Raw genomic sequence first — 20,451 nt, forward strand, 5'->3', positions numbered from 1 at the left:
TCATATCCATTTTATTAAATTTCGGTAGGATCGGGTATAAAAAATACCTGATATGAACAATGCACATGTCTATTAAAGTCAGACCCAACAAAGCTTTGCACTGTTAGCACAGCCATATAAAAATGCCATATCATTTCAGCAGAAAAAATGATCTCATGTTGAAGTTGAGCACGAGACTTCTTAGGAACAAGAGCGGAGCCCAAATCTCAATACAATCAATCAAGTCTATCTGTCTCTCTCTCACTGAAACTTCCGTGTCTCTTTCCTACTCCTTTTTCAGTTTTTTAGTTTCTGCTTTTGCCTCTCGCGAGCAATTCGAGGAAAAAAACAACAAAGAAAAACTGACTCCGCCCACCCTGCTCGCTCGCTCACTTTCTCTTTCTTCCCCTCACCCCGCCGCCGATTTCATCCTCTGGGTAAGTATAACTCGTTGTAGTTCTCCTCTCTGCAACTCCTATCTGTTTTTGCTTTTCTGGGGATTATTCAATGACAATCTAAGTTCCATGATCCTCTGTTGCAGAGACATTGTTGGGAAGTGGAGGAAATGGCGGGGAAAGATGACAAGAAAATCACCCGAGTTCTCTTTTGTGGGCCGCATTTTCCTGCTTCGCATATTTACACTAAAGAATACGTGCAAAAGTACCCATTTATCCAGGTATTTTGCTTTTCTGCATGACACTAATTTAGCACTAATTCCAAAGAAAACAGGCATCCAAGAAAATCCCAGAAAGCATTAAGCTCTCCTTTTGCAAATCTTGTAGGTTGATGATGTTCCGCTCTCTGATGTGCCTGATGTAATAGAGAAGTACGATATTTGTGTTTCCAAAACTATGCGGCTAGATTCTAATTGTATATCTCGTGCTACCCAAATGAAGCTTATAATGCAGTTTGGTGTTGGCCTAGATGGTAATTGTCAATTTGTGGCTTTATATTGATACTGTTGAGATTTTGGCATGCATGTGCTTGAACGTGAGTATTTTTTACCAATGAAATTGATATCTTCCAAAAAATTTGTGTCTTAAAGGTATTGATATTGATGCTGCTACAAGATGTGGAATCAAAGTTGCTAGAATTCCAGGTCATAATACAGGAAATGCAGCATCATGTGCTGAAATGGCTATATACTTTATATTGGGCCTTCTCAGGAAGCAGGTCAATTTATTTAATCTTGTAAAGGGTAAAAAATTAAAATTTACTTTGTGCTTTTTGTGTGGCTGTGCCTGCCAAGTTCAATATGAAAGCAATATGTGGTCTAATACAGATTTTCGCTGCTGAACTTTTTAAATGATGAAAATTGTAAAATGCCGATTGACAAAAAATGAAAAAAAAATTGTAAAAAGTTTTACAGTGCCAGTCACCACTATGGTCATCAGATTTTAAGCGCTGAAATCTCATTCTTCAGCCTTTACCTTCTTATTTGCATTACATTTCTAGAATGATATGCTTCCACTGATTCTGGACATAATGAGGTGGGTCTTGCATCTTGTCATGGAAATTCATCACATCTTACAATGAATTACTTTGGTTATATTATTGGAATTCTAATCTATTGGAAGTTCATGTTTAGCCTCTGCTGCAGTTTCATTTGACGTTTCACAATAAATTTCCTGAATGATAGCTACTATTCTCTCTCAAACTACTATAAGGTGAAAGCACAATGCTTTGGCATGAATGAACGATCAGTTAGATTGCGTGCACTTTGATTTCGATAATTCATCCTCCTTTTATGCATCACAATATTTCCTCTCACCTTGTCATTCTGTTTTCATCCCTACTAGGACGTAACTTTCCTGATATATATGCATGTCAGCACCAGGTTTTGTTTTTGTTTGTCAATCACTGTTTTCCTATAAGTAGATTATTTTTACTTTTTTTGGATTGGCTTTTTTCCATTTTTTTTTCTTTTGTATGCATCTTGCCATTACACTTTACCTGCACTTCGGCTTTGTTTTGCTACTTTTCGTAGGAACTTATTGCATCACTAATTTGTGTTATGATTACAGAATGAGATGCAGCTTTCTGTAAAGCAGAAAAAGCTTGGAGTTCCAGTTGGTCAAACGCTACTTGGCAAGACAGTAAGTACCAATTTTCCATGTCTCTTTGGTGGAACAGTTGTTTTTTTCACATGTCTCATACCTTAAACTGAATATTGATTGATGCATTCTTTTCTTTTTTGCCATTCACTAACAATGTGCAATTGTATATCAAGTGAATGAATAAGTTGTCAATAAAGTCACTGATGCAATGGTGCCTAAAAGGACTTAGAGAGTTTGATTAACCTCAATGCAATTTACTAGCAGACAAATGAAACTAGGACTCAACTCTGGTACACTGGCACTAAGATTTTCTCTGCAAATTAAACCTGAAGACTCTGTGAGAGAGAGAGAGGCTTGAATACCTGTTTATCTTCTTGGATAAAAATGAGTCTGAATCTAGATGTTATCCTTCATATTTCAAGGCACATAAAGTCTGCTCCAAGAACAGAGATTACTCTTCCCTAAACACGGTTGCCTAAAGATATAGGAGGCTTTATAGATTTAAATTCGGCTGGATCCCCTGATAATGGGTGTGTTTTGGCATATATATAGGTGGAATTTACTTACTTGGAGTAAAAAACAGATTGTTGTAACAATATCAAGTGTGTAGGCCAAGCATAGAGCTATGTGTTAGGTAACAGTTCTATGGCTATTGGAATGATAGGAAAGAGAGGGAGATGAGAAAAGAAATTAGAGAAGGGATGAGCAACAGAGAAAGAAGAGATGAGAGGGAAGAGAGGTTTATTGATTAACATTCTGAATGAGTCTGTACAGTTGCATCCTCTGCCTTTATACAACAGTAACTTCCTCTCCAACAGCTTTTACTTTTCCCTCCAAAACTAACTAATCATTTGTTGCTTACATTTCCCTTCAACTAACTCTTTATTATTCTTCTTCTCCTATAATACGGAACATATGACCCATGGCATGTGTGAATTGTTATGGCTTGAGAAATTAATGCATGAATTTAGATCAGAAGGGAAAAATCTGTCTTCTTTATACTGGAATAGAAGGCGGCTGTAATAGCCCAGTTCAAACTTACCCAAATAAATTTTCGACTCATTTTCTACTTGGCCCAAAATGATTAATTTAAGTTATTTATTAGATTCTGAACTAGGTTATATAAACCCACTAATTTTCCTATACCTTGACGATGTGGGATTACAATCCCTACAATATGAAAATGGATCCACAAGTTATTTGGATTGGATCAGTTTGGGTCGAATTGTTACAATTGGATTTGGGTTAGGAAAATTGTGGAGGTAGTAGGCTTGCGAGGAAAGGACTACCTGTGCGAGACAATATGAAAATGGATCCAAAAGTTATTTGGATCAATTTGGACCGAACTGCTACAATTGGCTTTGACTTTAGGTCAGAAAAATTGTGCGGAGATAGTGGACTTGCAAAGAAAGGGCTATCCGTGCGAAACGAGGTGGAGTCGCTCGAGGCACTAGCAAACCACAATATCCGAGAGTCTGAACCACAATACGAGAGTCCGATCCCGGCTTAGCAATAGTATCTGATTCGGTATTGTAGAGTTGCCACGCGGACGTCACAAATTAAGTGGGGGAGATTGTGGGGATTGTAATCCCACATCTTCCACATTTAGGAAAATTAGTAGGTTTATATAATCTAGCTCAGAAACTACTAAATAGCTTGGTTAACCATTTGGGATAAAGTAGAAAATGGGTTCAAAAGTTATTTTGGATCAATTTGGGTCGACCTGTTACGGTTGCTATCACCGTTGCTCATAATCTAGTATAGGATAACAACATTGAGATTGAGTGAAAGTTCATCAAGGAAGAGATGTGAGATTTTGGGTATTTCTCATGTGTCTTGAGAAAGCACTAGCTGATAATTTCACCAAAGAACTTGGCAGTAAGTCCTTCCATGTTTTGGTTTGCAAGATGGACATGTGAGTATCTATGCACTATCTTCAGAGGGACTGTTCACAGTAGTATAATATTAGGGCTTGCAGTTTACTTTAGGTTTATTCCTATATTTAATAGCTGTCATTCATTCCTGCATAGTGATTTTTCCTTGTTGAATCTTACATCAGTTGTAGAAAAGGGTAATGTGCCCTTTATATGGGTCATAGGCACTCCTCCCCTTTGATCTAGCTTTTAGGTGAGTTAGGCCTGGCCCAAATTTAACATGGTATTAAAGTCTCCCATTCGATATTAGGCATCCCATAAATATGTCACGCACCAGTAAAATTCTGGGGGTGAGTGGGTGTATTGAATTCCACATCGGTTGTAGAAAGGGGGTAATGTATCCCTTATATGGGTCATAGGCACTCCTCCCTCTTGAGCTAGCTTTTAGGGTGAGTTAGGTCTGGGTGAAAGTTAATATTCCTATTTTAGAATTTTGTATATATAGACAAGCTGTAAATCACAAAAATATATGTGAGAGTTATTATTCCCTTCTCTTGCTTTCTTTATTGTTATTTTCTTATTTACAACAAGAACAACTTATCTCCATGAAATTTAAATTACACATGCTAGGTTGACATCATTGATCTGCATCTGCTTTTCATTTTGATTCCATATTTCTTTATAAGAAATTACACATTAAAATTTAGACAAGTTTCCCTCTTGATAAGTTTGGATTATTCTGTATCCTGCAAATCCCAAGGCTTCCCCATCCCCTCAAAAAGAAAAAAGATTCATTCTTCAGCCATGTCTACATATTATTGGAGGAATTTTGGTGGGAAATTTACTAACTGCAATCTCAAACTCACTCTCTTTCTCTCTTATTTGTTTTGGATGGATTGGTGGTGGGAAAGGTGTCTGCAGATGTTTACATTAAAGGCAGTTGGGACGTACAAATTTTGGTTAACTAATTCTTACTCAATTAGTGCCATAGTCTTACCAAAGTTTATAGTTTGCTGGACTTTCTAATCAGAAGTTGGTCTGAATCATTATCATATCTTGTTTGTTACTTGGGATATTATGATCACTTTTCTTGAGCAGGTATATATATTGGGATTTGGAAACATAGGGATTGAATTGGCAAAGCGCTTACGACCATTTGGTGTAAAAATCATTGCCACAAAACGGAGTTGGAATTCACATTTACAAGTTTCTAATCAACCAAGCGGTACAGAACTATTAACTGCAGCATAGCAAATTCATTTCTGAATGTATTTCATTAACTTATTTCACATCTTCAGGGCTTCCCATTCAGAATGGTTTCAATGATGATTTGGTTGATGGAAAGGGTAGTCATGGTGATATTTATGAGTTTGCTAGCAATGCTGATATAGTTGTTTGTTGCTTGAGTATGAATAAAGAGACAGTAAGACTCTGATCCTCTTGTTACTATTAGTTCATGTTGTTTGCAAGACATCCTATTCACTCACCTTAATTTTGGCTGCGCTGTGTAGTTATTTTGAGCATGAATACCTAATGCTAATGAATTCTAGAGAAAACAAATTTACAGTGAGTGCATGGCAACAAAAAATGTCATTGTTTTTCTTGTTTATGTATAACTCCTGGCCCTTATTGATAAAAGATCCCGTTACATCTCTCTTATTATAATTCACAGTGGTCCTATTTTTATCTACCCATCTATCTGTTATCTCACTTTTTGTCTATTTGAATAAGTGAATGGATGAATATGATATATTTAATTACACCATGTTGAGATCAGATATATTGTAAGGGTGTTGTATTAGTGTGCAGTTGACAGCAAATAGTTTTAGAGGTTTAGTGTCCATTTATTTCATAGAAAATAACCTGCCTATAGAAACTATTATGAGGGAAACATTTTATTACAAAATAATTTATCTTTTATGTTGTTTGGTTGAAATAATGATATATAGTTGGAAATTAATAGTTTAACTTTGCCTGTTTTACTTTATAATGCTTTCTATGCGTCTATGCTCGATGGTTCATCATCTAAGTCAATTTTTAATATTTTAATTTTCAGGAAGGTGTTGTAAACAGATCATTCATATCCTCAATGAGAAAGGTTTGTTACGCATGAGCCACTATTTATGCAAGAAAGTCTTTTTTTGTTTGTTCTGTGATCTTCTTTCTAAAATTTGCATGCTTCTTTTTAATTTGTCTGTTGGGCTCCCACAAAATTTGAATACTTTTAAGAAGGCATAGCTCTAACTGAAAATATGTGGGGTTATGTTGAGCAAATTATTTCTTAGGTTAGTGATATTATTAATGCATGTTACTATAATGATTTATGGGTCAACTTATTCTGTAGTATGCTATGAGCCTATGATAGGCAAGTTGGTGGACCATTTAAAGCCATGGTTCACATTTTTCAATTTTCTTTCTTGAGATGTCTGAAATGTATGCTTATTATTTGGAACTTGAAACACTGATGGGGAAATGTCTATTTGCAACTAGAATTGAAATTAAAATGCTGTTTTCTTGGAAAATCATATATTTCTCCTATTTATTTGGTTATGCCCTTGTTTGGAGTGACAAATTTTGAAAGAATTCAAATGAATTGAATTCTTTTTTCTTAATTTTTGTGTTTGGCAAAACTAAGAATATAAGAATTCAATTCTCTTGAATTATTCTGAGGATTGATTTTGAATTAAAATTAAATCTTGCCAAAATTTTAAGGATTTTGCAAGAAATGATTTTACTTAATGCAATTTGTATTAAAATTACTTAATTAGCCCTTGAAAACTCCATTTTTTTCTCCCCTTATATCCTTTATTTTTTGTTTATTTAAACTTCAATTTGTTTATGTTTTCTTAATTAATAACTTTTTTTATAATTTAATTTAATATTAAGTATTAATATTTAATACATTTGTAATTTGATATTAAAAATTTATTATATATTTTTTTTATTTTTTTTAAATTTTTTAAAAAGTGTCCATTTTAATTTAAATTTTTTTAATGGTAAAAAAATTATGTAAAGTTCAGATTTTAAATATTGTAAAAATATTAATAATGGTGTTCAAAAATATTTTCAATATGATAAAAATAATTGTTATTTATAAAATGAATATTTATATTTAGTTTAAAAATAATAAGGATAATAAAAGAAATAAATCAATTTAAATTTATTATTAATTTATTTAAAATAAAATGAATTCAATTGAACTCTATCATTTAAAATTTATTCCAAACAAAGCAATTCTTTTATGAATTGAAAAGAATTGAATTCTATTAATAGAATTCAACTCTTTTCTTGCAAGAATTGCATTCCAAACAAGGGGTATATGTATGAGGGCTTGAGCAAGTTGCTCAGTTCTTTTATTTTGCGTTGTCTGCTTGTAACGACCCGGAAACCGGACCGCTACCGACGCTAGGATCCAGATCGACATAAGGTCGCCGGGACCCGTAGCAAGCTAAACATACATCCTGAATACCTGTCAAATCCCATACATGATCACACATATACATAAACATGAGAACTTTTTCTTTTCTTTTACCAAGCTCAACCTGTGCATGCACATAAATATAAACATAAACCACACACTGGAGCCTCATCACATACTCCAATGGGGTATCTCATCAAACATCAAGCTTGGTTGAACATAGACATCATAAAACATAGATCATGTATATACATGGGATTAACCAACATACTATGGTCAAGCACAAGTCTAATCCTCAATATCAATATTACATAACATGACTGATCATAACCTTACATCTTTTTACAAATCATCATGTCCACATCTAACTATTACAATTCACAAGACTTTACTCTTCTTGACTCCCTGAACTAGCCCGTACCTGCAAACTTGAGGGATATAGGGAAAGGGGTGAGCTACTAGAGCCCAGTGAGCAGAATACTAAAACATTTAAAACATATGCCATCATGTAATGCATCATATCACAGACAAATCACATCAAGGGTAAACCTGTCACCAAATAGTCCCAGCATCATATCCGTGCCAGGCCGTAGAATGGGGTTCTGGTCTTCCTGTCATATCATAACATTACTTACCCTTGCCCCGGGGCCTCATCTGGGCACCTGGTCTTCGCGTTCCATACCTTGCCAGGCCGTAGAATGGGGTCCTGGTCTTTCATATCGTGCCAGGCCGTAGAATGGGGTCCTGGTCTTTCCTCAGGGACTAATTGGATCATACAGCATTCACCCACATCCACAACAAAGAATGCAGTGCAACATATTCGTGGATTCTAATGCAACAACCTATTATATCACATGGCATTCGTGATGCATGATTCATGCTAAAACTTGCATTAATTTAAAACATAAGGTTTATTCTACTCACCTCAGGTTAACTCTGACAATGAACTGAAGCAGCTGACTCACTGCTGGGGTCCTCGGTTCCTTGGGTCCGAACCTACACATATGGACTCAAATAAGGGACCAAACATACTAGAACATGACTCTAAAATATCCCCCAAAAACCCTCCCTAAAACACCTCAAAACAATCAAAGAATTCATGCAAAGGAGGGCTGAACAGGGTACTTTCGGCGGCAGGTTCGGCGGCCGAAAGTCCCTCCAGAGCCGAAAGTCATGCACCTTCGGCGGCACTTTCGGCGGCTGAAGGTTCTCTCCAGAGGCGAAACTCATGCATGTTCGGCGGCACCTTTGGCGGCCAAAAGTCCCCTCCAGAGACGAAAGTCCACTTTCGGGGGCAGGCTTCGGCAGCTGAAAGCTTGCCTCCACAGGCAGGTTCAACGGCCGAAAGTCCCTTCGGCTGCCGAACCTGAGTTTCACCCAAAGTGGCAGAAACTCGGCTCTTATGCACATTTGCCTCCCAAAACCTTCAATCATGCATACAACTCAACCAAAACATACATAAACACATACATAAGCTCCTAGGGGCTTCAAACTATCCTAAACCCCAACTACAACACATCAAAAGCAACTCAACAACCTACATTATCCATAAACACAATACAAAACCTAACAAAGCTCAACTAACCTAAGCATGCATTTCTACCCCAAGAATCAACTTGAAACTTGTTTAAAACATATAGTGAGCTCAAGATAGGCTCTTACCTCTTGAAGATCAAGAGGAAAAACGATCCTAACTCGAAGATGGGAGAGATCGAGTTCCTTGAACCTCCAAGCTCCAAAACTTGCTATTTGCTTAAAAATCTTCAAAACAAAGGTGAAAACTCATAAAAATCATGGAAGATTTGAAGGAAGAACTCAAGATCGGCATGAGGGCGGCGGAGACTCACCTTGGCCGAAAATGGGGAGAAAAAGCTCACCCGTTCGGACATGGGGACCCCTTTATAGGTGGCTGGCCAGGCCACTTTCGGGGGCCTAACGTGCCTCCGCATGCATGCCATGTTCGGCGGCCGAACATAAGGTTCGGCGGCCGAACCTGGACTTCCCTCACTTATGTCTTCAGGGGCCTAAAGCACTCCCGAAGCGCATGCATGTTCGGCGGCCGAACTTGAGGTTCGGCGGCCGAACCCGAGTTTTCCTCCAATGCTATTTTCATGCAAAAACTCATTTTCTTTCTTGCTTAAAAACATAAATTACATTAAAACATTTTATAAAAACATGGTTTTACCCTTCTAAAAGTCTCCGACTCCCGAGATTCCACCGGACGGTAGGAATTCCGATACCGGAGTCTAGCCGGGTATTACACTGCTGGAATTATTTGATCATAAACCTTGTATAAAAAAAATGAAGTCAAAGATGATAGTGATAAAACACTAGGCTATGGTTTCTGCTTTTTCTGCTATGTTGACTCCTTGGAATTCTCAAGCTCTCTGAATAGGCACTAAATTCAAAGGCATTAATCTCCTTAGACTCTTTTTTGTGTGATGTCAGCACAAAACTGTCTTTCTTGATTAGAATTTTGCAAATGTTGTTTTGTGTTTGGATGGGATTTGAAATATGAAATTTGAATTTTATAAAATTATATGTTTTCTTCAATTGATTAGAATGATGAATTTATATATTAGGCTTATAAACATAGAGAATATCTTATTTACATGTGGATTTCAAATGATCTATAAAATAGAGTTATTTTAAATTCACTCTAAGAAGCTTTTAATAAGTGAAATGGTGTAATTTGAAATCCATAATTTCTTAATAATCTATATTGAAACTAAATCCAAATCATGAATTTCAAATGTTGGTATCCAAATATAGCATAAAGGTATTTAAAAATATTGTATCTTTAGAATGCTTGCTGTATAATAGACATAAAACAGTCCTCTTTCCATGTGTTTTTGGCACTGTTGGGATTGACAAACACCATGAGATCCTATAATCAAGCAGTCATGCTTGGCTAACGCACTGAAATTATTACAATTCTAGCTGTGATTAAGCAATATGATTTGAGTGGTAACAGGCTGTCAGTATGTGCTGTGATTATACCTGTAAATGTGCCTGTAATTGTGTTACAAGCAGTCATGCTTGGCTAACACACTGAAATTATTAGAATTCTAGCTGTGATTAAGCAATATGATTTGAGTGATAACAGGCTGTCAGTATGTGCTGTGATTATACCTGTAAATGTGCCTGTAATTGTGTAACACACCTTTCTTAGCTCTTTGTATATAGTAGTATTTATACTTGGATACTTGAGGGAATAATCAAGTAAGAGGATGTTTGGCTATTTGAACTTTATAAGCATTTAAAATTTTAAACAATTATGCATTTGGTTAAAATGCTTATAAATGACTGATAGTAGTTGACATATTTGGCAATAAATAGCTTATAAGCACACCTATTATTAAAATTACTAAAAAAAAATTAAATAAGGTATATGGTAAAGTTTTAAAATTAAATAAGGGTAATATAATTACTTGTTTGGTTAAACCAGGTTATAAGTTTAGTGCTTATAAACACCAAAATAAAAAGCTGGTTACCCCCAATTAATTTTTTTAGCTTATAAGCTAAGACAAACACCCCCCTAATTCAAGTCTTCAAAATTCAAATTCTCTTCTTCTCTTGTTTCAATAGAAACATCCTTCCTACACTTCTATGAGAGTTAAGAAGCACCCTTTCCTGGCTTTTAAATTTTCTTGCCTTTGTGCTTGAATATTAATGAAACAGAGATGAAAAAGAAGAGGAAAATAGAGAATTTGAGAGAAAGATGCTTGATGATTCCCCTAAGCCAATTTTGGAGTATATATACTACTTACAAAAATAAATTAATTTTCTAATTATATCCAAATTATATCACACATTCATATCTCTATTATGCATACAATCACTACAAATATAGACTATTTACAGAAAGTATCTCAACACTCCCCACAAGTTGGAGCGTACATGTCATATGCTTTAAGCTTGTTATAAATATATTCGATTCGTGAACTTTGAAGAGATTTTGTGAAAACATTAGCTAGTTGATTATTTGAGTTGACAAAGTTGGTAGAAATGCATCCCGACTCAATCTTTTGCCTAATAAATTGGCAATCCACCTCTGTATGCTTCGTCTTCTCATGAATATAGAGAACAACTTGATTATCACATATCAGTTTCATTTGGTCAGTATCGCCATATATCAATTCCTGAAGGAGTTGCTTGACTTGCTTCAATCAAATAAGTTCGCATGTTGCCAGAGGCATAGCTCAATATTCTGTTTTCTGTACTTGATCTTGCAACCACACCCTGTTTTTTACTTTTCCATAATATAAGATTCTCTCTAATCATAATATAATATCCTGAAGTAGATCGTCTATCTGAAGGAGAACTTGTCCAATCTGCATCAAAATAGCCAACAATTTGTGAGTGACCCTTGTCAATATCCTATCCTGAAGCTCCTTTGATATATCTAAGAATGCAGATGACTGCATCCCAGTGAGTACTGTATGGGGTTTGAAGAAATTGACTAACCACACTTACAGCAAAGGAAATATCTATTCGCGTGATAGTGAGATAATTGAGCTTGCCAACTAATCTTCTATATCTAGGAGGATCTTTAAGTGGCTCCCCCTATTCAGGAACAAGTTTGATATTTGGATCCATGTTAGTGTCCACATGTCTACAATCTAATATGCCCGTATCTTCTAATATATCCAAAACATATTTCCTTTGAGAAATCGCAGTACTATTTTAGACTGTGCCACTTCAATCCCCAAAAAATACTTCAATTTCCTTAGGTCTTTAATTTGGAAATGACTGAACAAATATTACTTAAGCTGAGAGATTCCATCATAATCATTTCCTATAACGACAATATCATTAACATAGACACCAAGTAGATTCATCTATCACCATTATAACGAAAAAAATACAGAATGATCAGAATTACTTCTCCAAACTGTTGAACTACAGTGCTGAATCGTCTAAATCATGCTCTTGGAGACTCTTTTAGTCCATATAAAGAGCACTGAAGACGACATACTAAACCTAACTCCCCTGAGCAACAAAATCTGGAGGTTGCTCCATGTAAACTTCTTCAGCGAGCTCTCCATAAAGGAAGGCATTTTTAATGTCCAGTTGATGCAGGGTCTAGTGATTAATTGCAGCCAATGAGATAAGGAGGCGAACAGAAGCTATTTTGGCTACTGGAGAGAAAGTATCACTGTAATCAAGCCCAAAAATCTGTGTATAGCCTTTAAATACAAGACGAGTTTTAAGGCAATCAATTTTGCCATTAGGTCCCACCTTAACTGTGTAAACCTATTGACAAGCAACAGTAGACTTGCCAGGTGGTAAGGATACTAGTTCTCAAGTTTCATTGTTATGAAGAGCAGTCATTTTCTCAACCATCGCATTACACCAACTAGGATGATCCAATGCTTCTCTAATTGTCTTGAATATAGAGACAACAGACACGGCAGAAACAAAAGCATAATAGAAAGGAGACAAACGATGGTAACTCACAAAATTATAAATGGGATGAGGATTTCGAAAAGAGTAAATACCTTTTCGAAGAGCAAGAGGAGGAGTAGTTGTTGCTGTTGAAGGCATGACCGAAGTAGGTGATGATGGAACGGGAGGTGAGTCATTAGAAATACGCATCAGGGAGAGAAATGTTATTGTTATTAGCAGGTGGGTGAGGCCGACATGGATAGACCTGAAGAGGTGGCATAGAAGTGGGAGATGGACACGCTTGAGGCAAAAGAGAAATAAGAGTCGGAGGTATAGGCAAAACTTTAGGAACAAAGGTTTTGTGTGTTGAACTAGAAGAAAAGTAAGGAGAGATTTCAAAAAAGGTTACATCTGCAGACACAAAATATTTGTTAGTAGTATGACCATAGCATTTGTAACCTTTTTGAAGCAGTGAATAGCCGAGAAAGACACATTTAACTTGTTTGGGCTGGAGTTTGTCTTTGTTAGGAGTATGATTATGAACAAAGCATATAATATCCGAAAACACGCATAGACAACTGGGTGGAATTCTAATTAGGAAATAGAACAAAATGAAGACTTTGATACTGCAAAACAGAGAAAAGCATTTAGTTAATCAAGTAACAGGTAGTAACTGCTTCCTCCAAAATTGCAACGGAACATTGTGATATAGGAGTAAGGTGCAGGCTGTTTTTCAAATACCGATTTTTTCACTCGGCAATCCCATTTTGTTGTGGGGTATGAGAACAAGAAATTTGGTGAGTAATACCTTGAGTAAATGAGGAACACAAATATTCTCTTCCATTGTTATTTCGCAATATTTTAATTTGAACACCAAATTGATTATGAATTTCAGCATAAAACTTCTGAAAAATAGAGAACAACTCAAAACGATTCTTCATCAGAAAAAACCAAGTGCAACAAGAAAAGTTATCAATAAAAGTAACAACATATTGAAATCCCATAGTTGTACTAATCTGACCCTAAATATCTGAATGAACAATGTCAAACATAGAAGTGGCCCTATTATTGACTTGCTTGGGAAAAAAAGCTCGAGTTTGCTTCCCAAGTTGACAAGACTAACATTCTAAAGAAGGCAAGGAAGAGAGATTAGGAATTGGTTTTTGTAACTTGTTTAGACTTGGATGTCCCTAATGACTATGAATGAGTTCAGAGGAAGTGGTAGACGTAAAAGCAATTGGAGAGTTAGAAGTGGAAAAATAATACAATCCTTGTGACACATATCCTGCTCCAATCATCTTCCCAATACTCCGGCCCTGCACACCCACAGATTCAGATGTAAAGATAACTGAACATTGAAGATCTTTAGTCAATTTGCTAACAGAGATTAGATTGTATGGACTTTCCGGAGTAAATAAAATATTAGTCAAAGGGATAGAAGGAAGGAGATATCAATCCCTTTAACTTGAGTTTGTGAACCATTAGCTAGTGTGACTTTAAATGGTGTAGAAGGTGAAACAAGAGTAGAGAAAAGATTGGAATTACTAGAGATATAATCAGAAGCACCAGAGTTGAGGATCCATAAACCAATGGGTAAAGACTTGGTTAGATAAGCAAAAAAATTACCAGAACGAGCAATATTTGATTGGGCCATAGGGACTGAATTTGCAGAAAAGAGAATCTGCGACCTTGAACAGTAGATCTGAAGCTACTGTTCACAAGGGACCTGTGAAGAAGAGCTAGGCAAGTGACCGGACCGAGTGGGCTGGAGTCGCCGGTCTCCGGCAATGCTGGAGGAAGGATCGCCGGCGTGAAAAAGTCACTAAAGAGCAGTTCATGCACTCGGCTTCCGGTGCAAGCGTGGAGCCGATTCTAGTGGCGGCGCTCCACAGGGTCGCCGATTGGAGGCCAGCAAGATTGGTGGACTAGGTGGTGAGACCAACTGATTTTCAGAAAGTCTCCAAACAAAGGTGGCAAACGAAGGTGGCAGATCTACCACTCACATTTAGGCTTAGCTCTGACATTATGAAGCAGAGATGAAACTAAAATAAAAAAGGAGAGAAGCAGAGAATTTAAGAGAAAGATGCTTGATGATTCTCCTCAAACCAATTGGGGTATATATACTACTTACAAGAATAAATTAATTTCTTAATTATAATCTAATCATATTCCAATTATATCCCTAATTATGCACACACTCACTATAAATCTAGGCTTTTTACAGAAAGTATCTCAACAGTTAATTGCAGTCCACTTCAGGAAGCTACTTTTACTGCATTAGGATTGTTTCATTCAGAGCTCTAATTCCATATATTTGAAAACTTCTTGGTTTTGTGATAGAAAACTTTTCTCCCAAGTACAGAGATGCAGGTGGTATTCACAGTACTCTTTTGAAAGGGAACCTGATACAGAATATTACTTTGCATGTGTTAATGTTTTTGCACAATAACCTTTATTAAATGATACCAAGAAGTTCAGATCACTTCTCTTCTCTTTTTTGCCCTTTTTTCTTTACGAACCTACATCTCTTGTAAAATGCAAATTGCACTTAACTTTTCCCTGTTTGAAAAGGGTGAATCCAGTGCATCTTAAATTAGACATGTGTGTGCCCTCTGGAGTTTTTTTTTTTTTTCTAATTATTTTGTGGTAGGTTGCCTTTTTAACTTTAGGACAAGTAAAAGTAAAGTTGTTATTGCTTATTGCAATGAAGTCCAAACTTGCTTTTAAGATTTGATTGTTTTACCATGATGAATGAATAACAATGTTCTTGGATAATTGATGCATCTCAATATCCTTATATTGTCTCTATCTAGTTATATTAAACACTCGGTGTGTTGTTTCAGGGTGCCTTATTGATAAATATTGCTCGAGGGGGTCTCCTGGACTATGAGGCTGTTCTGCAGCACCTTAAGTCAGGTCACTTGGGAGGATTGGGCATTGATGTTGCTTGGACTGAGCCATTTGATCCTGATGATCCAATTTTAAAGTTCGACAATGTTCTAATCACTCCTCATGTAGCAGGTGTAACAGAACATTCTTACAGATCCATGGCTAAGGTATGAATCTTCGAATTTTCTGAGATTTAATTTAATAACGTCTAACCAGTATTATTACTTTGCTTTGGACATTTAAGTCCAGATTTTGGGAGAGTTAAACTGTCAATTCATTGGTAGGTCTCAAATTCTAATGTCACATTAGAGCCACCTTTTTTCCTTCCTTGCTAGAGCTGTAATCTGTCAAAGATATAAATCGACCTGCAATTCTGGTCTTTAAAGTTCACTGATTCTGAGGGCTGTGGAAATTCTTAGTTGTTGAAGTTCAACCATAAGAAGGGGGAACAAAAACACATTTCCAAAAACGAAAAGCTATGTTAGACCTTGCACAGACATGAGCCATGCTTAAAGAGTATGGCTGTAATTTAGATATTTTCACCTTTGAACCAAATGGGTAATTGCAATTCTGAGTCATTGTGGCTTTGTCTGAATATCTTTAGATTAGATAAATCCTGCTAACCATTGCCTGTTTTTTCTCTCTTCAAAATACTGATTGCACATAACTGCAGGTTGTTGGGGATGTTGCCCTTCAACTTCATGCAGGCACTCCATGGACAGGCATAGAGATTGTGAATTGATCGACTACATAGCCTCTATGATTTGGATCCAATCTTCAATAGCTAAGGCCTTCTGAGATGTTTGCTTTCTAATGCTTCTTAGGTAGCTCAATAAATGCCCAATGGACGAGTGTTGTGATGATAGTCAATGCATTAAACCGGCAGTCAATAACATGGTTGGTTATGGTGTATATGCTGCTGTGATGTTAGAGATGGGCAATTTCATAAAATCAATAATTTATTAAAATCAATGTTTCTATATTTTATAAAATTAAATTATTTAATAATTTATTAAAATAATCGTTAGTCATTTTTTGCTAAGACTAAATAGTATATATATTTAAACTTATATATATATATATATTGTTAAAATGGTATAGATTAAATAATATAAGTATTTAAGATAGATTAATTGATTTTTTTTTTTTATAAAAGATCAAAGAATTTGATTTTATAAAATACAAAAATATTTTAAATATATAATTTTTAAATAAAATAAACTAATAAATTTTTTAAAAATTTAGAAATTTAATAATAATTTTTCTCTTATTTATTTAAAATTAAAAAAAAAAACTACTAAATAATTTTAAAAAGTTCAAGGGGTATAGTCTCCTTTGGCCCTAGTGTGGATACGCCCCTGCCCACCATTGTGACATTCCAATACTTTAAACTCTTTTTAGGTAAGTTTTCTTAATAAAATTTATAATTTAATGCCTATAATTTTAAAAGTAAACGATTTAATCTTTAAATTTTTATTTTATTAATAAAATAATCTTAGTTAAATTTATTATTATTTAATTATTAATTAAAAAATCAATTTAAATTAAAGAGATTAAATTATTATAAATATTAAAATTATAAGAATTAAATTATTATAAATTATAGAATTAAAATGATTAATTTATTATTAAAAATAAAATTTAAAAAATTAAATTGATATAATTTAATTATGAAAAAGACTTATTAATAAAATAAAATTTTAAAATAAAATTATTTATTATTAAAATAATAGGATTCAGCTGCGAGGTTTATTAATTTTGAAGTATTATATTATGTATATATTTTTGGCATCATTGGTGAAGTTTCGTTTTTAAATGCAAAAACTAAAAACAGCAAGCAAACTAGTAGATTATACCAGAACACAGATTCCTCCGGTGAGAAATGCTTCCCGTCGGCATAGCAGTCAAGCTTGACATTTCCATTCTCATACCTGACCACCTTATAGGAGACCTGTTTGTCTTCCTCGTACGTCCTCTCAATGAACGTCTTCATAGAGAAAGACGTGTTTTCTGGGTTCATTATAGCTTGCATCATCGCTATTTATCGAATCAGCTATTCCCCATTCTTTGTAAACCCCACCGCCGATGGCGTCGTTCTTTGAGCCTCCGAGTTCGTCACTAGGATTGGTTTCCCATCCTCGTTCGCTGCCACCGCTGAATTCGTCGTTCCCAAGTCGATCTCCACTAGTTTCTCGTACCTGAGCACTATCATGGGCTTTGCTCTCACTCCCATTCTTGAAAACTTTCAAATTTTTCCCAAGAAACGCTTCTCCAAGAGCGGTAGCAGCAGCTTCCTTTTGGCTTCTCGGAAAAACACGGGAAAAACATGCCATCTTCGTCTCTCTCTCTCTCTCAAATTTATTTGCTTTTTCCTCCTGAAGTTTTTTCTTTTCAAATTATGTATTGCGTGATCCTAAAATATATTTTCAAAACTAGGGAAGTGAACAAGCTTATTCATGATCGTAATATCAAACAAGCTTATTTGAATTGTAGAATAAAGAACTTAGTTTAATAATTAGACTTTTGAAAAAGTTCATCTTGTGAAACAAATTCCACACTTATATATTAAATATTGAAATAAATTTATTCGACATTTATAATATAGAATAAGTTTTGTGTATTCAAAAATTAATTGAGTCTATTTTAATATTTTTATTTCATTGCTAGTAAGATTCATGTTTATTCTTTTTCAAATAAAATTTATTTTATATTTCATGTAATAATTAAATTTAATTATTAAAAAATAAATATTTAACCTTAGATTATTTATTTTCAATATTAAAAGGTTTCATTTCGTTGCAAATTCAATGAAAAACTATCCGTAAATTCTTCTAAAAGATAAGTATATTAAAAATTATAAACTTTTATTTAAATATATTCATGATTAATTTAATTTAATTAAATTTACATAAATTTTATGAAAATCTATATGTCATAAATGAGATATAATTTACTTTAGAATTTCGTTCATTTACAAAACAATTTCAGTTGGTTTGCTTTCTATGATTTGTTGCCATATGACCTCTGATGTTTTGAGACCACATATAATACCAACGGATCATTAAGACTCAACAAAATATAATCGTGTGGATCATGACAGTTGCATCACTCATCCATATTTACTTATAAAAAATAATTAATTACAATAAATTATAAAAAATAAAATTTATTAATTAGATCACAATAAATAAAAAGTATATTTATGCTATATTATAAAAATTAAATTAGTACAATAAATTACAATGAAAAAACTTACTGCACTAAATTTAAGAAAAAATTATTACTAACTAAATCATAATATAAAAAATAACTATCCAAAATTACAATAAATATTTTATAACTATACTAAAATACAATTATTAAATTTTTTTATTAAAATCACAATATATATTTTAATACTATATTAAATCATAATTATAAATTTTTTTCCAATCACAATAAATTTATTTTTACTACACGCCATAATAATTATTAATTTTTTTTTACCTAAAATACAATATATAATTTAATATTACACTAAATTATCAATATTAATTTTTTTTCTATTAAATCACAATAAAAATTTTACTTCTATATTAAATTGCAATTATAATTTTTATCACCTAAATTACAATAAATATTTTATTACTACTCTAAGCCACAATTATATTTTTTACACGATAAATATATTTGTATTTTATAATGCACGTATTAAAATTAAAATAAAAATATAAGGATATAAAAACATACCTGCTAAAGGCATGAAAAGATCACAAAAATTAAGAAAACTATCAAGAAGATGGAGAGCCACCACAATTTTTTGAAGTAGAATAAGGAGAAGAAGAAATAATAGAGAGAAGATGAAGATAACGGAGAGGAAATGGAAAGAGGTGGGGAAGGGGTTTTAAAGCTATAGTTGAGTAGGTTTTAGAGGGGAGGGGAGTTCCGCATGCACCCGTTGGATGCAGCCACCCATATGTCACCTGTCATGCTTAACAATAATTAAAACAGTCCAACACAGCATACCCCCTCACCCATCAATCTACGATTCAATCAGAGATACAGAGAATAATGACATGTTGAATAGTGAGGCAAGGGTGTAGAGAGCCTGTCAGTTAACAGGGTGCCTATCAATACTTAAATGCCAAACAGTGACACGTCACACTTTGTTAGACACTTTGAATGTCGAACAATTAGTTTATTTATTCAAAATGTCTAACATATTTGTTCGATATCTAACATTTATTCGATAATCATCTGTGTTATCCAAGCACGAAGCTATTTGTTAGACATTTTGAATATCGAATAATTAATTTGTTCAATACTCATTTATATTATTCATGCACAGAGTTATTTGTTAAATATTTTAAATATCAAATAATTAATTTATTCAATATTTAAAATGTCTAACATGTTTGTACTATCAAACTTATTCACTCTCTCTCGAAAATATTTTTCAAAACCACATGATTTTCAATTGTTTTTCTCTATTATTTTTCTCTTTATGCATGCTTAGAAGAAAAACTCTTTCCTCCCGTGGTTAACAAGTTTAATACTATTAGTACTTGTTTTCTGCTGTGGAAATGGTCTTCCATTGCATATCTACATAATATATTGTAAATCTGAATTCTAAAATAGATTAACACAATATTGACAAGTGGCTGTCTTTTTCCTGTCGAGTGTTTAAGTATATTTTCTTTCTTTCCTTCTTCCATAGTAAATGTAACCCTCTTTAATCACAGTAGGTTTTTCGTCCTTCTTACTTCAGCATTATACATTCTCAATAACTCTTTCGGTTCCAATTTCCCTTTTCTTTTTTCATATTTAATTCCTCCCTTATTTCCAGGGCAGAACCAAAAAATTTTAT

At 34.1% G+C, this 20,451-nt stretch overlaps 1 protein-coding gene across 2 annotated transcripts; it reads left to right on the plus strand.

Moving 5' to 3' along the window:
• The first annotated feature begins 92 nt into the window (after positions 1 to 92).
• LOC110609923 (hydroxypyruvate reductase) lies at positions 93 to 16,577 on the plus strand. 2 transcript variants are annotated; one of them, XR_006350072.1, is made up of 11 exons: positions 93 to 416; positions 521 to 655; positions 762 to 906; positions 1,025 to 1,152; positions 2,004 to 2,075; positions 5,009 to 5,135; positions 5,209 to 5,333; positions 5,967 to 6,008; positions 15,560 to 15,772; positions 16,279 to 16,450; positions 16,490 to 16,577. XR_006350072.1 is itself a non-coding variant. In XM_021749765.2 (10 exons), exons 1-10 carry the CDS (start codon positions 123 to 125, stop codon positions 16,345 to 16,347), a joined length of 1,350 nt encoding a protein of 449 aa, XP_021605457.1. In that variant the 5' UTR covers positions 93 to 122; the 3' UTR covers positions 16,348 to 16,577. The 2 variants fall into 2 exon arrangements, 1 of the variants encoding a protein (XP_021605457.1); XM_021749765.2 differs by having other exon boundaries at positions 16,279 to 16,577.
• Positions 16,578 to 20,451: the final 3,874 nt, after the last annotated feature.

This window comes from Manihot esculenta, chromosome 2 (assembly GCF_001659605.2).
Source record: "Manihot esculenta cultivar AM560-2 chromosome 2, M.esculenta_v8, whole genome shotgun sequence".
NCBI classification, from domain to species: domain Eukaryota; kingdom Viridiplantae; phylum Streptophyta; class Magnoliopsida; order Malpighiales; family Euphorbiaceae; genus Manihot; species Manihot esculenta.

Excerpts from the sequence above, each read along its gene's own strand:
- LOC110609923 (XM_021749765.2), top strand. The coding sequence starts at position 123 with ATGCCATATCATTTCAGCAGAAAAAATGATCTCATGTTGAAGTTGAGC. Across the intron at positions 1,153-2,003 it reads TGGGCCTTCTCAGGAAGCAG|AATGAGATGCAGCTTTCTGT; the intron begins GTCAATTTATTT and ends TTATGATTACAG. Across the intron at positions 5,136-5,208 it reads AGTTTCTAATCAACCAAGCG|GGCTTCCCATTCAGAATGGT; the intron begins GTACAGAACTAT and ends TCACATCTTCAG.